Source organism: Amphiura filiformis, unplaced genomic scaffold, assembly GCF_039555335.1.
Source record: "Amphiura filiformis unplaced genomic scaffold, Afil_fr2py scaffold_32, whole genome shotgun sequence".
In the NCBI taxonomy this organism is placed as follows: domain Eukaryota; kingdom Metazoa; phylum Echinodermata; class Ophiuroidea; order Amphilepidida; family Amphiuridae; genus Amphiura; species Amphiura filiformis.
The window spans coordinates 541,816-565,067 of record NW_027305496.1 but is presented as its reverse complement, the minus strand read 5'-3'; the positions used below and the strand labels follow the sequence as shown (position 1 = coordinate 565,067).

Here is a 23,252-nt window from a genome sequence, read left to right as displayed (position 1 = left end):
ACAGTTGGCAGTTGACGCAATTGGCATTTTTAACTTGACAAAACCTTGCGTAACCTTAATGTAAGGGCACTAAGTATATACAACAGAGTGTTATATCACTGAACTAAAGTGATCAATATTAACATGATTAACACTTTAAGACTGCTGTATAGTACTTAATGTTAGCATTTTAGTAGAAAGACTGGATTTATAATTTCCTTTCCATAAACACAATTTATTATCTATTATGCCTTTCATTATTAAACAACTAGATTTCTAAAGACAAGAAATATGAAACCAAACGCCTGGGACGTAAAGTAACCCTTATCATCAAGAACTGTCAGGCTGAAGATATTGGCGAGGTTACCCTTCGTATTGACGGCAGAGATAGCACTGCAAATCTTGGCGTTAAGAGTACGTACCAATTTCACTTATTTTATAGCCATAAAGTATACGGTCGTTTTAAATGAATGTGGTTAATGTTTGTCAAACCTGATTTCTCAGCGTCATTGTTACACAATGTCCCAACTTACCCTTAAATTGTTATCAGCCAAATTTGTTGCGTTTGTTGGACAATAGAATATTTGGGTCGATTCAAAACACGATGCGCCTCCAGCGGTTGCTGAGGAGCGGCCAAAATAGGCAGTACATTATCGGAAAATGTCGACATGTCGCCCGCGTAGTATGAATACACATGGACATTATGTCATTGCGTGTTTTACGTGAATGCACACTAAAACAGCAATTTCTATTATAGTAAATCCAGTTTCTATCTATTGATTACTTTTATTATTTTCAACATTATACCTATCACACTCGCGTGAACAATGGCATCCAGAACGGCGATGTTGACCCTGGAGGTCAAATATTGGAGCAGCCGCTGGCGGCAAAACGTGTTGTGAATCGCTACACTTTTTAATGTATACTATGGCATCAATTATTATAAGTATTACATTTAACTTAAGCCAATAATAATCAAATAAGTAGATTTAAATTTCAATGAGTTTACTACCTACGATAAAAAAATAAAAAAAGAAATAGATAATTTTTTTCAATTGTTCGGTTCTGCATTAGTGGTCATTGTATTTGTTTCTATATGTAAGTGCAAGATTTGACAGAAAGGGTAGTTTGACGAGCTGGAGAAGATTTATTAGTGTTAATGAAATCAATACGGATTCGATTTTCAAACGCATGATTTTTTTTCATCTGATGTTTTTTTCAATGAATGGTTTTTGTCTAAGAACTTCAATTACGTACATACGTAAGCAAATACATAACCAATACATATGTGTAAGTGAAGAAGTTACTTACCAAAATGAAATGCCGTTCTTATGGTGGCTCTGAAAAGAGCCGCTTTTATCCGAAGCGGGTGAATTTGTGTTGGTGGGACGATACGTATAATATTATGATAACTTTCGTTACCCTTCAGCGAAACCTAAGTTCCTTAAAGAGCTTCAACCAATCACCGTTGTCGAGAAAGATCCATGTGCCATGGAATGTGACGTTTCTGACTTGACCTCAAAGGTTAAATGGATGAAAGGAACCACACCTCTTAAAATGGGAGACCGAATCCGTGACGAGATGGACGGCCATACCAGAAGGCTCATCTTCGAGACGACAGAATTTAATGATGCTGGAGAATACGTGTGCAAATTTGAGACCATACAATCAGCCGCTAAGCTTACTGTTGATGGTATGTATAATCAGGTCTTCTAACACATAGTATTTTGTCATTGATGAACAGATACTTGATTTTACTCTATGTATTCGGCTTTTGCACGGATCCGCCATATTGCAACCAAAACGAGGTTCTCTCTGCAAACTCATGCGCAAAATGTGAATTTTTGTTTCTGGCGCATTTCTACCAACTCTCCAGAAGGCTTTTGTGAAGCGGACGCGGTAATTAAAGCATGCATTTGACAGGCGTATGTATACAGAGCACGCACTTTTGCGGGTACAACCTCGTTTTGAGATGACCGTGCGATTGGCGAATAGTAAGGAGTAAAAGGTATCATACAGTCTTAGAAAAGGTTTTTAAAGGGTCCTAAATACAAGAACCCTTTAGATAACAATTACAGGTTATGTAGCCTTTAAGCCTGCTAAGAGGAAACGTTTATGTGGTTTGGTGAAATTCCATTGATCATTTCTTTGCGATTAAAATTGATAGTCCTCATGTCGCCCTTTTTACTCCTTTTTACTGGGTTTTTAATAGTTCCAAGGACCTGAAATGTATTCAATGGGGTTTTTTTTAAGTGCAAAAAAGGCCTTTAAATCTTCAATATCAGGACGGCCGACATCGGGGAGAAGGAAGAGCAGATCAATATTTCTCACAGGGGAAGCTGCCAGCACGCCAGTGATTGTTTTTCTGTCAGTTACGCATATAAGTTTGAATATAAATCAATTCACTATGCTAAACCAATATTACAAATATTTAGATTTGGTATCATGTGCTTTAAGGTATAATTTCCAAAACTCAACCGTGAATAATATTCATGTAGATAAAACAAACCACGATATTTCATGTATTTTGGCTTTCTTTTTTTTTTAGAACCACCAAAATTCGGCAAGAATTTGGAACCAACAAAAGAAGCATTTGCTCACGAGGACGCCGTCTTTGAAGCCGAGGTGACCAGTCCCGCGGCAGAGTGCTACTGGTTCAAGGATGGTGAGCTACTAGAACCAAGCGACAAACACGAGATCATATCAGATGGCCTCACAAGGAAGTTGATCGTGCACGATTGCGCGCCAGAGGACAAAGGTCGCTACGCATGCGCCATGGATGACGAAAGGAAGACTTTCTCAGACCTGCAAATCGAAGGTGAGCAATTAAGAATAGACCGTTGATGTTATCGAAGTGCACAAAACAAAACAACATGATGTATATCATTATTACATGAAGAATAAAATATCAGTAACAGATATGAGGCTAATTACCAATTAAGACCCATATGACCCATATGAGGCCTAATGGTACTAATTAATGATGTCAACATTTTAAAAAGAACAAAATTAAGCTTGCACACATATAGGTTAGTAGCTTTAACAATAATTTCACAAAATGTTTATCTTCTTTTTTGAGCATTGTTGAGACGATTACTTTAGATGTAATATCGTAATTATTTTGTCCACAGCACCACCAACGATAGATGTACCTGAAGAAATGAAAAACATCGTCGTCAAGCGCGGAGAACCTGCTGAAATCTCTCTTCCATTGAGTGGATCGCCTCCTCCAGAGGTCAAGTGGACGAAAGATGGAATACCCGTGGTACCGGATGAGCGAATCCAAGAGCTTACTATGCCTGATAGCGCCACACTGCTGGTGACAAACACAGGGCTGGCTGACGGAGGAGAGTATGAAGTTGAGGTTACGAACAAACATGGCACTGTAAAGGAGAAAGTTAATGTTGTCATCATTGGTAAGTTACATGTGAACTGTGGCACGTAAGAAGGAGTCATTTGGGGGGGGGTTCCTTTGGTTTAGTCAAACTTATATTATCAATCATCAATCAGTCCATGCCATATGTGACCATCCGCCACAAACCGCTTGTGAAGTCGGCAAATTGTATTTTGAGTTACACTGCAAAATGTGCATAAAGGTTGTATTCATAGGTACTTCAAGTTGGTGTAACATCTCAATTTCAATTTTCAATTTCAATATCTCAATTTGCTAGTGCCAATCAAACAATTTTCAAACCAATCATTAATCCTATCAATGAAGAGGATGATAAGCTTCTGCCTATGTCTATAGCATTTTTAGATAGCTCTAGTTTTGTTTGGCTAAATTATGTTCAAGTGGTGGGTTAAAAAGCATTGCATTAACCAACAAATAACAATGATAGGACATTCCTGAACCTCGTTGCTTTGGGGATAGTTTGAAGTGACCGCCAATTATGACTGATTGATATTTTTACCAGAAAAAACCCATATGTAGCACCGAAATAAAGTAACCTTGTAGAGTTTGAAAAAAAATAACGCGCTTTCCGGTAATAGTTCATAGCTAAAACAATAGTATAAATAATACTATGATGTCACAATTTTACATATCATATGATATGTAAAACTATAGCAATATTGAAGGTACAACTACCAGTACTTCTGAAGGTACCTCCACATCAAATGGTGACATCTCCCCACAACTTATAAGTTCCCCCTAAATATTTTTTTTAAATAAATCGTAAAATCGAAATGCAAACTTGTAAAACGATATGTGTAGCCGTATTTGTTTTACACCTGTGGAACAATTTATAGCGTCACTTGTCATTTTCACAATGGCTCATTATGTAAAATAAGAGACCGTTTTAAACTGTGTTAAAAGTTGCATCTTTGTCCATAGGAGTCAACTCTCTAACAATACAGCAGGCCAGGCCTATTCATGTGTTTGTTAAAGAAAAACCTGACTGCTATGGACACAGGTGCATTTTTTTAAACGACCTCTTTTTTTTACATAATTAACCAATGATGTGTGACGCTATAAATTGGTCCACATGGATAAAACAAAAAGGGCTATACATATCTTTTTACATTTTGTAAAATATTTTTTGACTTATTTTAAAAAGTATTAGGGGGAACTTAAAAGTTGTGCACCCTGTATATATGGATATATGATATAATATATATGATAAATTATATCAACATTTTACTCAAGTTAGACTATCTTTTGAATAAAGTGCTCAATCCCAAAAGGGAGAGCGTATAAAAATTCAAAGAACAGACCTACAATATTGCTATATTGCTATAGTTTTACATATCATATCTGTTCTTTGAATTGATATATTATATCGTTATATAGTGTATATTTATATAATATACTATAACTTTTGACTTAAATGTTTTCACTTTCAGATAAGCCCGGAGCTCCTCAAAGCATCAAGGTCAGGCAGTACGACGAAACATGGATTAAAGTTGGATGGTTTCCTCCAGCAGACACCGGGAACTGCGACATCGATCACTATGTCCTTCAATATAAAGAAGGCAAACGTGGAGACTGGAAAACTGCCTCTGAAAATATCCCCGACCTTGAATACACAGTTCCTGATCTCACCACTGGAAAAGAATATTGGTTCCAAGTGGCTGCGGTGAATGAGGTTGGACAGAGTCCTTTTGTTGCAACTGATGCTGGCCAGGAAGCTAAGGAGCCTTGTGGTAAGACAATTGGGGATTCGTTATTTATTTGTTTTTATAATGCATATACCCTCCCAAAACACCAGAAATAGTCTGGTGTTGAAATAGGAATATTTTGGCTTGACTAAAAAGTAGCGTCCGCACAATGCTGTTTGGTATTTTCTATATCTCAGAGACCTACTGGTTCAGAATCTGGCGGATGCCACCCTGGCAGTGCACCCTTGGATATTTTGGAAAAAAATGACCCTGTAGGTTATACAGGGGTCAGTGTTCAAATTTCACGTCAAAGTATATCAAATTATTTGCCAAGGCCCCAGGATCACAAATATGTATTTATTTCTCAATACGACCTATGGTTCAGAAGTTATGTGCCGCCACAGGTCAAGGGTCAATTTCCAGTTTGCTAGGGGTAAAAAATTAAAGTTACTCCGATTTTCGTAAAAGTTATTGCAAATTGTTCTACCAAAAGGAATTCAGAAACATAACAGTTTGCATTATCTACAAAGATAGACAATAACAAAGGTCAAACACCATATAGGTTTGCCATTTGATCCTATTGAGATTCATGGTTGTTTGATGGGATCATTTATTAGTTTTTCAAACAAAACATCAAATTTTAGGCTTAAACAACTAAAAGCAATATCATTCTAATGTATACAGATGCTTTTGAGTCTTTTTCAACTTTGATTTCCCCTATTTTACAAAATTATTCACTTTTATAGCATTTTTTAAAGCTTTTTCAGATATAAAATGTATCTATTAATGACAAAATTGATGGCGCTATTTAGTTACTGAAAATTACTCTTTCAAGCTTTTAATACAAATATTTCCTTTTATTGTTTGATAAAATATGTTTATAAAATTTCCTTGTTGCTTGTCTCACCTATTCCAGCTGTTTTAATGACAGTATTAATCACCTACCCCTTGCAAATAAAGAAATATGATTTAGGATAAATAGCGCCATCTATAGCTTACATTTAGTTAATAATGAAGTCAATTCTATATACATCAAACAACCGTGGATTATTTGTAATATTTGTCTCCGTACCTCATCAACCGTTGGAGCTAATGTAAAACTATTATGTTTTTAATTCCTTTTGGTAGACAAACAATTTGCGACAACATTCATGAAAATCGGAGCAACTTAAATTTTTGACCCCTATGCAAACTGGAAATTGACCCTTAACCATCATCAATTTGGCACAATTCAAATGCATCATCATCATCATCATCTGTGGCCTCATCTATAATAGGTTTCATTATCATTGAGGTATAGCACTTTTTGTTTTTTCGGAGAAGAGCAGGTAGGGCGGGATGTAGGGCAACTACTTGATTATATTTCTACATGTTCATACTGCATACTCTGAAACTTTTAGAAAACTCGCACGGGTCAGTTTTTTTAAAATAACATTTTGTTCCTAAAATGGGGGTTATAGCGCCCTCAACGGGCACTCTCTGCATAGGGCTACATGTAAAGACCAGTTATAGACAAATGGCCCTAAAATAAAACCGACTTGTTCATTTTTCCTCAAATTTTGCATATGATGTAGATTTAACATCTGGAATGTAATGCAAGTGGTGTCGTTGCTGCTCCTCTAAATTCATTTATAAAATGTCAGCCCCAGACCAAGGTGGCGCCTTTATTTAGTTCGCAAAGTTTCAAAATGGCGTTTATTAGATGTTTGCGTTTGGACTTTTCACAATAATTATATTTCTTAATGCTGTCGTTTTCTTATATTCTCAGAGCCGGCTGACCAGATGGACGCACCTGAGATCGTCGAAACCCACGATGGTGAGATCACTGTGGCATGGGAACCACCAGAGTTCGATGGCGGCAAACCTATCAAAGAATACGTCTTGGAGAAGAGAGAACCTGGAGGTCGCTGGACCAAAGCTTCAAAGGAGCCTATCAAGGGTACCGAACATACCGTTACAGGACTACCAAAGGGTGCGCCATATGAATTCCGTGTTTCAGCAGTTAATAAGGCAGGACCGAACGAACCAAGTCCACCATCAAAGGTTGCAAAGGCTCGTGAGCCAATTGGTAAGCTTATTGCTATTATTTGTTATTTCATTTTCGGCAAGGTCCTCTCTGGACAACTGCCAAACGTTTGGGAAACTAATCAGGTTGACAGAATGCGTACGGGCTATGGAAACAAAGACGGACATGACAAGATTATACATTCAATTATGACAGAAACCAAGAGTGCAAAATATTATCTTGACCAACAAATCAAAGAAATGTCTAGGAGGTATGACAATAGATGAACACACAAAACAACAGATTGAACTCATAACACATAACCAGAAGAACAGGGAGAGAAGAGGGATAAGTCAACAGCACAAAACATAGCTCAAGCTAGAACGAAATGGAAAGTTGATGAAGAGACATTCATTCCTCCGCCAATAGTCGTCGCCTAACTTAGAGGAAAACGAAGTTGAGTTGGGTATATTGCTAATACCGAACGCGATGTATGCTGGAAACGAAAAGGGCTCCAATCCGCGGTCGCAGGTGAATTCGATAGCTTTTGAGCACTTTTGTTCCCATCATGCACCACGTTTGCCTACCGATCGTATTAGCAATATACCTTATTCAGATAACATATCGACTTCTGGTGTAAGAATAGTGATTGTAACAATAGTAAACCAATTATGATGTCATTGGCTCGGATTTAATTTAGGAATAAAAGTACGAATGATACATGAAGTCAATAAAATATCCATGTGATTAGGTGGTGGCTCTAGAAATAACCCTATCACCTCACGGCCAGAGAATAAAGCATGCGCCTTTTTAATACTGCGAATCCAACTTTTGTTGCATAAGTGAAAAGCTTTTGTGACCGACCCATGTTTTTTCTGTGAACACAATGGGATACATAATAACAAATAACGGTACAACCTTAACCAACCGATCTTTTATCACTTTATTTTCTACTAGACCCAGCATCCTCACCTGGAACACCCGTTGTTGAAGATGTCACCAAGGACGCCGTTAAACTATCCTGGGAAAAACCAGCCACTGAGGGCGGTGCACCTATTGAAGGCTATCATGTAGAGAAGAAAAACCCAGACACAGGCGATTGGGAGAGAGTGAATGATAAGCCTATCAAGGATACTAAATACACGGTAGTGAATAAAATATGTGCTCATGATTTAAGAAAACAACCGCGATATTGGGAATGCAAGTTACGCGGGAGGGATTTATATTTTTGATGGGATTGGCAACAACAAAAAAGTAATTTTATGGGCCGTATCAATCGTATCGTTTTTGCTGTCAAAATTCTCATTTTTGCCAACCTTTGGACCGATTAGAACTTTGAAAACATGACCTTCTGGAATTATCTATTTTTTTATCACCAAAAGTGTGCGCTCTTGAAGCAGCAAGTGTTTTTTGCTATTATCATTTAGTTTATACTATTTCTATCTATTAATGGCTTTTATCTATCAATATTATTTATTTCATAGGCATATGTGTCATTTTATATATATGTTAACCCTATGAGAACTACCTGCCGATTGGCCGAAATGAATATAGTGTCCAATTTTGAACCAATCAAGGAGGGTTTTAATTTTTGCAAATACAAGTTTAACCATAAATAGTTAAAGCCTTGGCAACTGAAATAAGCATTTCGTGTTATCAACCAATCAGAAATGCTGTTAAATGTTCAGTAGTGTCCAGGGGGTTAAGAACCAAATAAAATCAATGAATTATAACGATATTGTTTTATGTCAATTGGGACATCGGAGGATCTATGAGATTGGGACTAACTTTCTTGACTTATTACAATCCTCTAACAAGGTGCCGGAAGATAAGCTGACGGAAGGAGAAGAGACCGCTTTCCGTGTGGTAGCTGAAAACGAGGCTGGTTTGAGCGAGCCTAGTGAAGCCACTCCACCTGTGATTGTGAAAGACCCTGAAAGTAAGAAACATAATAAATCGTGTTCACTTAATACTGTCGAATTCCATACTCAATAGCGTAGCCAGTGGTGTGGGGCAGGGGGAAGAGTGTCCCCTGACAAAGAATGAAAGAGCAGAAGTGCCCCTGACAAAAAGGAAAAGAGAAAATTGGGATGGCAAAGGAAAGAAAAACGGCAATGAACCCATTTTCTACCAAAATTCACCATGATGTCAGCACCCTTTTCACAAAAAAGCACAAATATTAAAATTGAGCATTTTAATTTTCATGCCTAGTTGCCTTTAAATAAATATTATACAGTTTTGCCTTTGAATTATAAAATATCCGCTTGAGACAACGGTTCAAACAAGTTATATATAGATATTATAGGCAAAATTTTATGTAATTGCACACTTATTTTTCATTTTTAGTTCCACCAACTATCGACGTAAGTGGACTAAAAGATATCACCTGCAAAGCCGGCGAAAACTTCAAAATTGCCGTCAAATTCGATGGTTTCCCGGCTCCTAGTGCCAAATGGTTCAAAGCAGACGATGAGCTTAGTCCAAACGATCGTGTGAAGATCAGAGGTAATGGAAAAGAGACGGAAATGACTCAGCTGGATGCCGAGCGAGAAGACACTGGCGTGTACAGCGTAACATGCGAGAATGCATTTGGAAAGGAATCGGCCAAGTGCAACGTCACTGTGCTAGGTGAGTATTAATTCTCTGCGTGCTACTCATAAGCTTCAACATAAAAAGACCAAGTTTTGAGAAATTTTCTCAAAATATCAAAGAGCTATCTTAAGAACCACTGAACCAATACTAGGCTTGTTTGTACTCATTTTAATGCATTTTTTATGCTGATTTCAAATATGGTCATGAAAATTTACAATTCTGAAATTTCTGCAAAATTCAAATAAAATTTGAAACTTGTCGTCTGCAGTTGACACCCGCGTGGAGAGAGTTAAGCATAATTTGTAGCTAAATCACCATAGGCGATATATATATCTCTAAATTGGGTCTTGCTTAGATTTTCTACAAAAAATAATACGTGTAACCGTGTATCCTTACAGATATTCCCAAGCCACCAAAGGGTCCTCTGAAGGTCACTGACGTTTTTGCCAACCAATGTGTGCTGATATGGGAGCCCCCAGAGGACGATGGTGGATGTCCTTTGAGAAACTACGTCATCGAGAAGAGGGATGCTTCCAGGACAAACTGGGGTGTCGTGAATGACACAACAAAGGAATGTTCTATCAAGGTAGGTACGGTACACAAATTCAGCGTAAAAAATTTACCTTTTGGGAAATGTATACCATTCCTTCCCTAAATGCATTGTACGAGGAGTAAAGAATCAAAATGTCCACATTTATAACAGCGCTTTCAAAGTAAAAGAGACCAAGAACTGAAGAATGAACGGCTCTTTTCAGAGCCACCAGACATTACAAAAAGACAGAAATGATTGTAAAAGGGTTTTTTTTTCGCTTTATAGATTTTCATGATTTTGAATATCATGTATAAACCAAGAAGTAAGATTTTGGTATTGAATAGCATTTCTTTTTTGAAACCAATATACGGCTTCACTAGCGATAAGTCATAGCTTTCCATAACATGTTAGATAACTATATGTTGTCAGTATCTCTACGATTAAAATGTTCTCAGCAGAAGAATTCCTAACCTAATATTGCGAAGTTTTAGTTCAATTACCGGGTTATTACTGTAAGCAGGTGCCATCTGTGCCCTTCGCCTTTTTATAAACATAACCAAGTAACTGGCGTGGTAGAAGGAAATATCAGCTCTCATATACTTTTTATTAATAACGCACAACACGATCAAGCTGGTCCCACAAGTGTTCAATCGGGTTGAGGTCTGGGCTGATGGTAGCCCATTCCATTCTCTCTACTCCCATATTCTGTATTTCGTTGACTACCCTGGCTCTGTTGGGGCGACTTTGTCATCTGGGAGGATTGCATAAGGTCCCAGATTGTGAAGATATGGAATTGCAGCTTGGTGCACAGAATAATGGTCAATTTGCCACATTCTGTTTGAGAACCCACTACATTCACAAGGCGCGTATTCAGATGTGAAAAAGTGATTGTTTCGAATGTGGTGTCATTGTAAAGGGGGGTAATGTAGCTATCCATTGATATGCAACAAGATAATACATGTCACAAATAATCTGAGATATAGATTCGTGAAAAAACTTTCCAAACTTTTGTTCAGAAGTTTATCAATCGATGATCGGTCTCTAGACTGCTAATCACTGCGTAACATCAGCTCATTAAGCGTATGTTGTCATTGATAGATATTTGACTCCGTGGAAGGGATTGAAAATGAGGTTGTTCGTACAATAAGCCAAATCGGCATTAGAAGTTTGCAATGCATTGTGGGACAGTTTTTGCATTTTTAGGACACTTTGTCCTTTGACCTATCAGAAATATTGGTTTTTGTGCATACAAAAATAATTTTAAAAAGTTTTACTAGAATAAAAACAAATCAAAAAATATATTTGTTGTATAAATTAATTATTTAAATATTTTTAATGATAACATTTTTACAATAATAGATAAATAAATAATAATTAGGAAAATTTCCCCGATATGTCAGAGGTCAAAGTGTCCTAAAAGTGCTCTCAAAAACCGGAAGTCACAATGGCGATTGGGCTTATTCTTTAATTGTCAAAATTAAAAAAATATGTGATAGCTGATATATACCTCAACCACGTCGGTTATTTAGTTATGTTTGGTTTATGCCTTAAAATACCAACAAAAAACTCTTTAAATTTGAATCCGGAAATAATATCAGCAAGTTCTTCTCTTTGTTTTCATCAGGTACCGAAACTTATTGAAGGTGTTGAATATCTTTTCCGAGTGGCTGCCGAAAACCAGATGGGTGTCAGTCGATTCCTAGAAGCAGAGAAGCCAACACTTGCTAAGAACCCATACAGTAAGTTACTCTGATTGGTCTACATAACGTGCTCGATCTGAGGCTATTGATGGACGTGTTGATATTACGCTTTATTCCGTACAGTACGCGTATTGTTATAGAGAGCCATACTACGGGGTTTAAGCATTGTAATGTATAAAAAGTAGCCTGGGTTCGAACAGTAACCTCAGATCGTGCACTGTCTACTGATTGGTTACTTACATGATAATCATCTGAGTAACCAATCAAAATAGAGCTTTAATATCTCTTTGCACTTTTAAGGTGAATTCCCTGGTCATTCTTACCATATCTCTGCTAGGTGCAAATCCGTGCAATATGATATAGGCCAACCAATCACAATGGTTCTTAGAAGCTAATATTTTTACCTGTAGTGTCAACGCGATTAATGTGCCTTTTTTCTTCCCTAGATTAAAATGTTAAAGATTGTGGCGGGGAAAGATTCATGAAAAATCGTGATAAAAAATGATTCTTGCAAACAAAACCAAAATTTACATCAACCAAATACAACAACAAACCAGCATTTCAAAGTACCTTGCAGAAAAGGAAACAGAAAAGTCATTGCTACAACTAATGTCTAAAAAAGCAACCTCCTCTGAGTCAACAGCCCCTTTCAGTCTTTTTTGGGCCTGATTTTCAGCATCCTGCAGCGGCATCCACATGTTTTGCTGCATTTAGTCTTTCCATCTGATAGGTGGACAACCACAACCAGGTGAACAGTGAAGTCGTTCTGGTAGGGTTAGAGAGGAAGACAGCGGTTGGACATGATACGGACAACATGACAAAACGAGGTGGAAGAAACTCATCCTCGCAGATAAGATTCGCTATGTTCTCTGTATACAGCAAGCATTTCCAACCTCTTTTACGTTCACCCAATTCAAGGACATAAAGTTGTTCATCCTGAGGATCTCTATCTGATTGTTTCATGAAAAGGATGCATTTTGTAAGGAAGCTACTAGCTACTAATGTAATAGATACTCAATAATTCGATGGTATAATTCATACAGATTCGCACCTTCAATTTACTGGCAACGCAGCGTGTCTTCCAGTTTCTAGAAGGCTGCCCATGGCAGTGGCATACGCTTCCTTATACCGTATTACTTTCATTGTTCACACTAAAGTTTAACATGTTTGATTACAACTCCGTCAGTCCATTCAGGATTATGTCTTCATTACACGGTAAGTTGACACCAGTTATGTATTTCAGGATGAATATTATTGATTCGGCAGCTTCACCATAAAGGTCTCTAAGTTGGATTCTAGTTCCCTGGATTTATATCTCAAGAAAGCTATGTCGTCTGCAAATTTTATATCGGCGAAGATCTTTGGTGAAATACGACGATATCTCCAGGATGAGGATTAAAAATCCCGATTCATAATACGATTGACAGAGTACAAAGTCTGGTAGGGTTAGAGAGGAAGACAGCGGTTGGACATGCACATGGCCAAACGAGGTGAAAGTGACTCATCCTCGCAGATAAGCTTCGCTATGTTATTTGTATACAGCAAGCGTTTCCGACCTCTTTTACGTTATGTTATCTGTCCATCCACAGAGATACCACTTTGAGACTCATCGTCAAAAATTCTGATAGCTTCAAGGATAGTTAATGGAATGCCATAATGACGGAGAAAGGTGAACATTATTGTACGGTCAACAGAATCAAAAGTTTTCTTTAAGTCCACACTTAGGTAGTGAAAAGGTAAAGTAGTGGTACCTGCTTTGAGACTGCACCTTCCATAACTGGTTTCAGGATGTAGATGTAGTTATCGCAACTACGTTCTAACCTGAAGCTTGCCTGGTTCTATCTAAGAAGCGGATTAACGATTCCATCAAGCAGTACTCCGATTTAGCAATCTTTAGCAATCTAAAAAAAATATAGAAGAGCTTTTAAACCTATAACTGAAAATATGCATACAAAGTAGTTTGACAGATATTACTTGGGTTCGTTGTACTTCTTTATGCTATGGTTTTGATTGTTTAGTTTCCGAGTGTTTACGTGGTTTACGTGTTTACGTGTGTAATTTCACTTTGTTTTTGCACCCTTGTATATAGTATCATACGATGAGTTTCCAAATTCCTTCCAGTGTCACCGACATACAGGGTGTCCCAGAATGATTTGTACCGTGTTTGCAAAAATAACTAAAAATAGAAGACGGGCAATGTATCTATTTGACTGCCAGCATTATAACGTTGGACATGTCTCCTACTTATTCTGTTAATTTCAGCACGCTACCTTTATTTGTTTTGGCGTGGCATGCAATAATGTAAAATCGATGAAAAACGACTCGCATACCTTTGAAAAATGGCACGATACGATTAAATGAAAAACGTGGGATGTAACGTGGGATGTTTGGCACAGCATTTCGACGACAACTACTGTCGGGGTTGCGCCTTAAAGCTTGCCGGACAGCTGCAATGTTCGCTCTAGTTCTTACAGTCGTACGAGCACCTGAAGCTTCACTCTGCCGATTCCTGACAGTTCCGTGCTCGTCAAACTTCTTTACGTTATACACTATCGTCTAATGAATCTTCTTTGCGTCTCAACATAGCTGCCGGTTTGCCAGTAAGTTTTTGAAAGAAATCCACGCTGCTGTACAGTAAATTGAGGAGCCGTCTTTTCTGTACCACAACCAGTTCGATCTCTGCAAGCATTTCGAATGACATGGACCTCACACCACAATAACTATATTTAAAACTACCGCCAAAGAGAGAATTGGATTAGGCCACAAATCCTTAATTCCATATAATGATTGCTTCGTAACGTCATAAATAATAGATAGATATCGGCTATTTAGTGGAAATATGAACAGGACACAACTAAAATACCTGCGTAACTTTTTCCAAATAACTTTGTGCTGAACGGTTTGTAATGTTACAGATTTTCAAAATAGGTTGCGTTGTCAAAACTTCGAATTCACCATTTTTACTAGAAACGTCCAATTTTTAAAATCTAAAATATCTGAGAAAGCTATATATATGTAGAACTTAAAATGCAAAACAATATGACCATTCAACATGCCCTTCATACCTAAAAAATTCCATCTTTCCCGGTATAGATCATTCTGGGACACCCTGTATATTCTTTGGTTGAAATTAGCGCGAAGGATCTCATATACTTAATCCGTTGTGTGAATGGAGTCAACCTTATTATTTTGTGTGGACCAGGTGTTTACAGAGGGAAGTATTTGGCTTTATATCCATTGCTATACCATGCTTTCTGGATATCCTATTGGATTTTCCTGCAAGACTTTCTACGTACATGGAATAACCACTTTTTCATCCATTTTGATGTCTGCACCATTATTCATATTAGGCTTCTGTTTCTTGTCCATTTATATCTGTATTTGCTGAAAAGTCCAAAACGACTGAGAGCCTCATTGATCTTATGCTCCTCATGTTTCTTGTCTTCATCGTCAGTTATGGCGGTATATTCACAGGATTCTAATCAATCCAAATCAGGCTTTTAGTGGTACTGGTTGGGATGGTGGAAATTGCAGTTCATGTATTGGTCAGTGTGAGTGACACTTGTACAGGCTGTCCCACAAGGATCATAACATCCGGGTGGCGAATAATGTTAGTAAAACATATGGGGTATTTCAAATAATAAAATTAAGATTTAATATAAACTTTATTTCACTCCAATCGCTTTGAAACAAATATGATTATGCTTCGGCATGCAGTAAACAAAGGGAGTCAAAAACCAACTTGAGAGACGTCTGCATTCATCCTGCTTATTATTTTGCACTCTAATAAATGCGTTACTTAAAAGTGGTGCAAATTGTCAATTATTCATACACGATCTATACAATTAACGAAATTAGTCAAGAAATCTAAATACATACACACGGTGGAGAACGAAAAAGTCAATTTTTTTTATATTGGCCTGATTTTTCTAATTATCAACCCAAAACAGAAAGGCAAAAATACAATGTTTTTGGTTAAATCTCCCCAGCTCTATTTTTAGCCTTTTGTTGGATGAAGCTTAACTTTTGTTCTTGACAACCGATTAAATTGGAATTAAATTTTCATTAAAGCCTGATTATTATTCTTTCCAGTGCAGTTTTAAAATATCTCTAACATTTTACCACTAAAATGACTCGTTATTGTTGAGCTTGGGACAACCTGTATAGACCACAAGGAACTGACCCATCTGGCTTGCGTAAAATCAATGTGTCCAAAAATGGTATTGTGCCATCATGCTCTTATTCATCATTTGACTTCCAGTGGGGATGGAAGTTGCTGTCGGGGCAAGTGCCATCATGCTTTTTTTTACACGGAACGCACCATTTGACATTCAGGGGGGCTGGAAATTACGGTCGAGCCAGTTTAAATTTCGCAGCGGGATGCGATACGGTGACAACAAAATTTGCACCGCCGAGGGCGTTTTTTTACATTAGGTATTGCCCAACTGTTTTGTGTGTGGGCGGAGGTGTTTTATTTATCATGCATTATTGTATATGGCCTAAACAGTTAGGTGGGGGAATTGTTTCTTTATTGATAGTGGAGAAAGTGTTTATTTTTTGCTCGTGTAGGGGGGAGAGGTGTTTTGTCAAGATCGTACAGTCCTCTCCCTGGAAGTTAAATGGTGCGTCCCAAAGTAAATGTAATACTCCCCCGTGGAGTCACTCTGATTGAAGTAATCTGTCAGGTCGTCGATTTGATCTGTCTGATCCCTGTAGTATTTCCAGAATGTCATCTACGTATCTCTTCCACAGTCTTGGCTTACACGTTAGTAGGGCGGATACTATGGCCTTTAAATTCCACGTAGAGGTGGACTACAAACGTGGATACTGAGCTTCCCATAGCATCCAATCGTCTGTAAATTGTGTCACGAAATTGGAAGTATGTTGTTGTGAGTACAAACCGTAGCAGCTCCAATACATTATGCACCGAGAGTAAGGCCCAATCTTTCAAAATGTTGTCATTCTCAAAGCGTGATTTTATGACTGAGGATTCCTCATTTGGCGTATTCGGAGACAGAGATACAACTTCATCACGGAATGTCAACATCTCTTCCTCTTCGATCGTGACCTCTGCTAGGTCCGAATCGTCATCAAGCAATGTTCATTCTACTAGGTCCGAAGCGTCATCAAGCCAATTTTTCTCTACTAGGTCCGAAGCATCATCAGGCAATGTTCGCTCTACTAGGTCCGAAGCGTCATCAAGCCAATTTTTCTCAACTAGGTCCGACGCGTCATCAAGCAAAAGTCTCTCTTCTAGTTCCGACGCGTCGTCAAGCAATGTTCTCTATACTAGGTCCAAAGCATCATCAAGCAAACTCCTCCCTTCCAGTTCCGAGGCTTTAGCAAGCAAACTTCTCCATCCTAGTTCAGATGCTAAATCATGCAGTATTGTGCAGATGGTCGCTGTACATACAGAGCTAAAATGTGAGTAAATTTTGTTTGTGTTTGCAAGAATCTTAATAATTAATATCTTCAGACCTGATGAATATATTCAGTGACAAAAGACAATAATTCACAAAATCTGAACAACATTGTTTGAATCTAATGTATTAGTTTACACTGATGAAAGGTTAGGTAACTCTATATTTACGTGTTATAATACCTCGTACAAAGCATGACATTTTTAACGTGTTCCCCATAATTCAACTAGTTTATAGTGAATCGATTATGGTATCAACAAAAGACAGCCATAGACTGCCCGTTATATATAAATCGATTATGATATCAATAAAAGACAGTCATAGACTGTCCGTTAAATATAGCGCATACTGTATTCTCTATTCGGGAAGGGCGAATCAAAGTCTCGCTACGATTCAAAGTTGTATATGACCTGAATTGACATAGGTCAGTCCTTCCCGGCATACACGCCATTTTGTATCCGCCATACTATTATTTACGTGTTGTATAATACCATGGGGATGACACTAAAATGTTTTATATTAATAACGCGATCTGCAGAGTTATGCTAGGTATCGATCGGTTTTGAATACTAGTAATTCATATCAAACTCGTACTCGGCCCTTTGTATTCATGGTATTGAGTTCACAGCACATAGAATCGTCCCGGATGAAGAGAGTAAAAGCGCCATCTAGCAAGGTCACGCCATCCGGAAATGGAAATGACTTGTTGCAATACTATTGTCGAAACTAGGACTTGCTGTCAACAATACGAAAAAGCAATGTATGACAGGTATAAGATATGAAATACAAAAAATGTCACGAAAACATTTGACACCTCACCAGACCTTCCATCATGATTTGTATTTCACCTCAAATCCCAATAAATTAGATAATAACTGAACAATGTTGAACAAATACCAGATTTTGCCCCCCCACGTCTCCAATTCAGTCTCCTTCAATCTGCCATTTTAGTCAAATTTACTATTTTATAAACACCATCATGTAAACTCATGAGAAGCACATTTTCTAGCACATAACAATACTATTTGACACCATCTCCAGACACACCCCAATTTATGCAGGCCCCTTTCAGACTAATCTTGGCACTTCGTGAAAAATATATTTTAAACTGAATGTCAAGTCTATAGTTGTTGTGTGGTCATGTAATCATGGTCACATACCTTGGTGACCTTAATATTTTGAATTTTTTATACATTAAAATAAGTCTAAATCGAAATGTAGGGGTCTACTAGAAATGTTAGAATAAACAAAATAGTCGTGGTGGAACATATAGTATATCATATCGTCCCAGTATGTGTCCTGGGTCCCGACATTGCCCCTATGAACTCTCACCCTCTTGTTTGAGCTCTTCCAGTGTTGTGATCCGATATAATCCGATATGACCCACACGGAATCAATCGCAATTTATGCACATGTGTTGTATCTAGAGGCCCTGCATGTTGAAGCATCGATGAAAGACGGCCACATGCTGTCGGACGGAACTTGGTTGACGAGCACGTACCAAGCGTTTAATGGTACTCAAAAAGAGGGATTATCGATATAGTGGCTTTCGTATGTATCCCAATCCTCATTCCTTGTGACCTTTGTTACCTTATGAACTGGAATAATTTTGACCCCTGTTTGACCTTGATTGACCCCCTACCAAAATTTCCGACACTTTGAAGAGGACAGCCCAAGCCAAATTTGTTCAGTACTCTTCAGACATGTCAAAACACTTTCAAACCTTTGTTCCAAATATTTGGTCACCAGACATTAGTTCTGGTCTCTTAGTAATAGTGATGTTTATTAAAGCATTCATATTAGTGTACCTTTTATAATGTTTTATAATTCGACAAATAATTTCTAAAAATCCTTTCTCCCGTTCACCAGGTGAACCAGGCGCACCGGGTACCCCGGAAGTTACAGACTGGGATACCGATTTTGTGGACATTGAATGGGAAGAGCCAGAGGATGATGGCGGTGCTCCAATCGATGGTTACATCATTGAAAAGAAAGAAAAGAAGAGCAGAAACTGGGTGACATGTAACGACAAGCCAGTCAAGGGGACCAGCTTCAAGGTAATAATTAAGAATCGCAGTAATAAATTTAGTCAAACACATAGGCCTATCTACCACATATAATTAGGCACCACATTCAATTTGGTCCTAGAGAACTATCGGTGCCCGGTTAGGTACCGATGACTCTTAACATCGCTCCCTGGAGATGTAATACATTGTATCAAGCGTAATACGTAACATTTGCATGGTGTTATTCTTTTCAATTAAATAAAAAACGAATGAACTGTACAAATGTTCAGGGTACGATAAAAAGTGCCATCGGTACCTCTTCGGGCCCCGATAGCGCTATAGGACCAAAAAGATGTTGTACCTTAGATTTGTATAGGGTTTTTTTATATCCAAACTGGATGTTTTATTTGGACTAGTAATTCTAAAAAAAGTACTGCCAGACTACAAATAAACCTACCAGCCGAACTACAAATAGCCCTATAAAATTACCAACCTGATATTAAATTACATACACTTATCTAAAAGTTATAAGGCCTACCCGCCAGACAGGAATGTTTTGAAATGTCACCCTTCACGTTATCCATCCTGAGGTACAGTCACACCAAACATCTACTTTGTGAATGACTGGTGAAACTCATGATAGTATTATGCTTAGTTCTTATGTTTAATAGGATGAACAATTTTTCCCCTGAGGCATCAGCGCTCATATACGTTGAAAGAAATAAAGTACACCCTAGTCGGATTCGAACCGGCAACCTTCGTATAACTAGCACGATTGAGTTACAGGGGTACGATGTAACGATCTATTATGTTCAGCTTAAATTTTAAGCTTTCCTAGCGGAAGGCATCATAACTGTATTATTTTCCAACGTTTATGTGTCGGAATTTAATTTAACTGATTTTATGTAGTTTTAATATAGTAAAAGTTTGACAATGCATTGCATGTCTGATGTCTGTCTGATATATATCGAGACGATACTCTTTTACATCGCTATCTGCCCGGATAAGTATCGATGGCTCCTTTTATCGTTCCATGGATATGTAATTGTATCGAGCATAATAATGAACATTTGCATAGTGCTACACTATCGTGTGTTTTATTAATTTAAATAAAAACGGTATTACTATGCACTGTTCGGGGTACGATATAGAAATAGCCACCGATACTTATCGGAGCACCGATAGCGTATCGGGTACAAACTAAACGTGATGCCTTATATATTTTTTTCAGGTACCAAAACTGGTGGAGGGACGAGAGTATGAATTCAAAGTTAGCGCGGTTAACAAGGGTGGTCAGGGAAAACCAAGTCAAGCGTCGCAACCAAAGTTAGTCAAGGCTAAATTTGGTAAGTTTGAACCTGAATCAATAAAGTGTTTAACACTCTTGCTGAATCAAAATAAGCCTACTAGATGAAACAAATGAAATTATGTAAGTGTTTAAACTCGAGATTAATATGTGTTCTCTGATAGCCCAGTCTAAAAGATACAATTTCTTTAATTTGGTTTATCAATAATTGTGAAATGGCATGAAGCACGTCATGAAGATTTCTGGTTCAAATTCACTTCAATCCTGTCCCATAAATCCCTTACATATCACAATTTTTAAAGTCAATATCATCAATAATAATATTAATTACATTATAAAAGACAATATTAAGTATGATTGAATAAGAAAATTAACTAATATAAATACTTCTTGATACAGCTAAACCATACTTGAAGGGAGAAAAACTTCGAGACGTCACCGTGAAGGCCGGCAATAAGATTGTACTTAATGTTCTCTTCGATGGAAGCCCGGCACCAGCTGTAGAATGGAAGAAGAACGGAGAGGTAGTGCAGGCATCAGATCACGTGCACATGGTTAATGAAGACGAGAACACCTTAATACAGATTAATATCGCTGAAAGAAGTGATGCTGGAGAGTATGAGTTGACGTTAACCAACGATTCGGGTGTTTGCAAAGCGAAATGCAACGTCAATGTTCAAGGTTTGTGTATTTCTATTTGTTAATATTTTTATTTTTAGATAATTAGTGAGAAACCTTTTAATAAGCTGTTTTGTTTACGACACTGAGTATATTATCTCGGGCAACAACAATTTTAAAATGAAGTCATGATTTTATTAACATTTGACACAAAATATCTACTATTGAGATTCTTAGAGATGAAAGAATATATAAAACATTGCGAAGACATGTACCTGAAGATCATAATTATGACAAAGCTAATAAATTTGTTTGGTTCCAAAGATATGTACTACTGGCAGATTTCACGGACACACTCTTTTTTTAGGAATTTTGGTGTCACTTTTAAAAACACTCAGCCATGATTTTTTCAGAAGCACATTCCAAATAATTGCCGTTACATCTAATTCTACTTGGGTACGATTCAAAATGAAGCAAACACATGTTTTAGTGACGGCAACTAAAGATCTGTATGGAATCCACTGTAAATGAAAATATCGTTGGAAAAAACGAATAATAAACGTCTAAATAAACAAGAATATAATATTGTTGTTATTGCTCACAGCAAATTAAAGTTATACTCATGGTAAGGCACTTTATGTACGAATTTGCCCAATTATTGAATCTATTGATTAAAATCCTAATATAAAATTAACAATGCATTCATTTTGTAACGGATTTGCCAGAGTGGCGTAACTTTGGGTCAGGGTGCCCGGGGCGAAAATAGATCGGGTGCCCCTGACCAAGGGTGTACATAGTGCAGAATGGAGCAAATCAATTGAAAGCCATGACCTACCGAATAACTTTCAAATAGTGTTTCAGATCAAACTTATTTCTTGTTTCAATGAACTTCATATCAAATTCATCTTCTCCAATGTCTTTAACTTTGAAGATTCGTCAGTAACTGCAGTGACGTAGCTATTGTTTGTGGCGCCCGGGGGAAAGAATACAAAAATACCCCCTCTTCCTAAAATAATTGCGCGCGGGCTCGCACAAATGTGCACAAATACCTCTAATTTGGTATAATCAAGTTGAATTTCGGTCTCATATGACAATGTATGGTCAAATGCGCGCAAAGCGCAGGAAAATTTGGTGCTGAAGGGGGCACCCAAATTAAGAGTAATTCTAGGCATAGTGGGTAAAGATTTCCACCTCTTTCCTATAAGAAAGTATTATCGTGTCGAAAGGATATCCAGACCTGGGTGCCCCTTAGCCCGGGTGCCCGGGGTGCGGCCCCCTAGAGCGCATAGGAGTTACGCCACTAAATTTACCAGACAAATATTTTAATCAAACAACAATTCTTACTCAGGCAAACCAGGTCCACCGGAAGGGCCAATGGACGTATCAGACGTCACTCAAGAAGGATGCAAGTTGTCATGGAACCCACCTCTTGACAACGGTGGCAGCGAGATTACCAACTATATCGTTGAGAAGAAAGAAGCAGACGACGATTATTGGCAGAAAGTTACAGGATTCTGCACGGCTCCTCACGCAAATGTCACGAAACTAGAGAAAGGAAAGGAATACATATTCCGTGTCATTGCTGAAAATAACCATGGTGATCGTAGTGAGCCACTAGAATCAGGTCTCGTCTTGGCCAAGAACCCATATGGTAGGTTTTACATTGAGACGATCGTTAAGTCGTGATAAAGTCTGCATACTGCCGAATAACGATTCGTTCCTTTGTGATCAATTGTATGTGTTCTGTGTCATTGCTATGGTGATGAATTGGAATCGGGTCTTACCTTAGCTAAGTGCCCACACGGTAAGGTGCCTCTGCCCTTCCATTATGTAAAAACGTCGTGTCTGCTCTGTGAACTACCAGCAGATGATGCTTTTTTACTTTGGTAGAGTAGACAGTGTTAGGAAATACTTTCCAAGTAAAAACTTGTGGTCGGCTTTTACTTCGGAACAGAATTATCAAAGAAAACGAACTCTCTTTGACATGTAATTTAGTA

The 23,252-nt window shown here is 37.8% G+C and overlaps 1 protein-coding gene across 11 annotated transcripts in view; it reads left to right on the top strand.

Annotated features, from left to right (window-relative positions):
• LOC140143917 (twitchin-like) overlaps window positions 1–23,252 on the top strand; it is a 210,110-nt gene that overhangs the window by 108,352 nt on the left and 78,506 nt on the right. For all 11 annotated transcript variants that reach the window (XM_072165753.1, XM_072165755.1, XM_072165754.1 and 8 more), the window contains 15 exons: window positions 252–393; window positions 1,409–1,672; window positions 2,528–2,797; window positions 3,111–3,395; window positions 4,822–5,121; window positions 6,845–7,144; window positions 8,039–8,226; window positions 8,900–9,020; window positions 9,428–9,709; window positions 10,072–10,259; window positions 11,830–11,944; window positions 19,195–19,382; window positions 20,563–20,677; window positions 21,037–21,318; window positions 22,604–22,906. In XM_072165753.1, coding sequence (XP_072021854.1) covers window positions 252–393; window positions 1,409–1,672; window positions 2,528–2,797; window positions 3,111–3,395; window positions 4,822–5,121; window positions 6,845–7,144; window positions 8,039–8,226; window positions 8,900–9,020; window positions 9,428–9,709; window positions 10,072–10,259; window positions 11,830–11,944; window positions 19,195–19,382; window positions 20,563–20,677; window positions 21,037–21,318; window positions 22,604–22,906 — 3,343 coding nt within the window. The remainder of the gene's footprint in view (window positions 1–251; window positions 394–1,408; window positions 1,673–2,527; window positions 2,798–3,110; window positions 3,396–4,821; window positions 5,122–6,844; window positions 7,145–8,038; window positions 8,227–8,899; window positions 9,021–9,427; window positions 9,710–10,071; window positions 10,260–11,829; window positions 11,945–19,194; window positions 19,383–20,562; window positions 20,678–21,036; window positions 21,319–22,603; window positions 22,907–23,252) is intronic.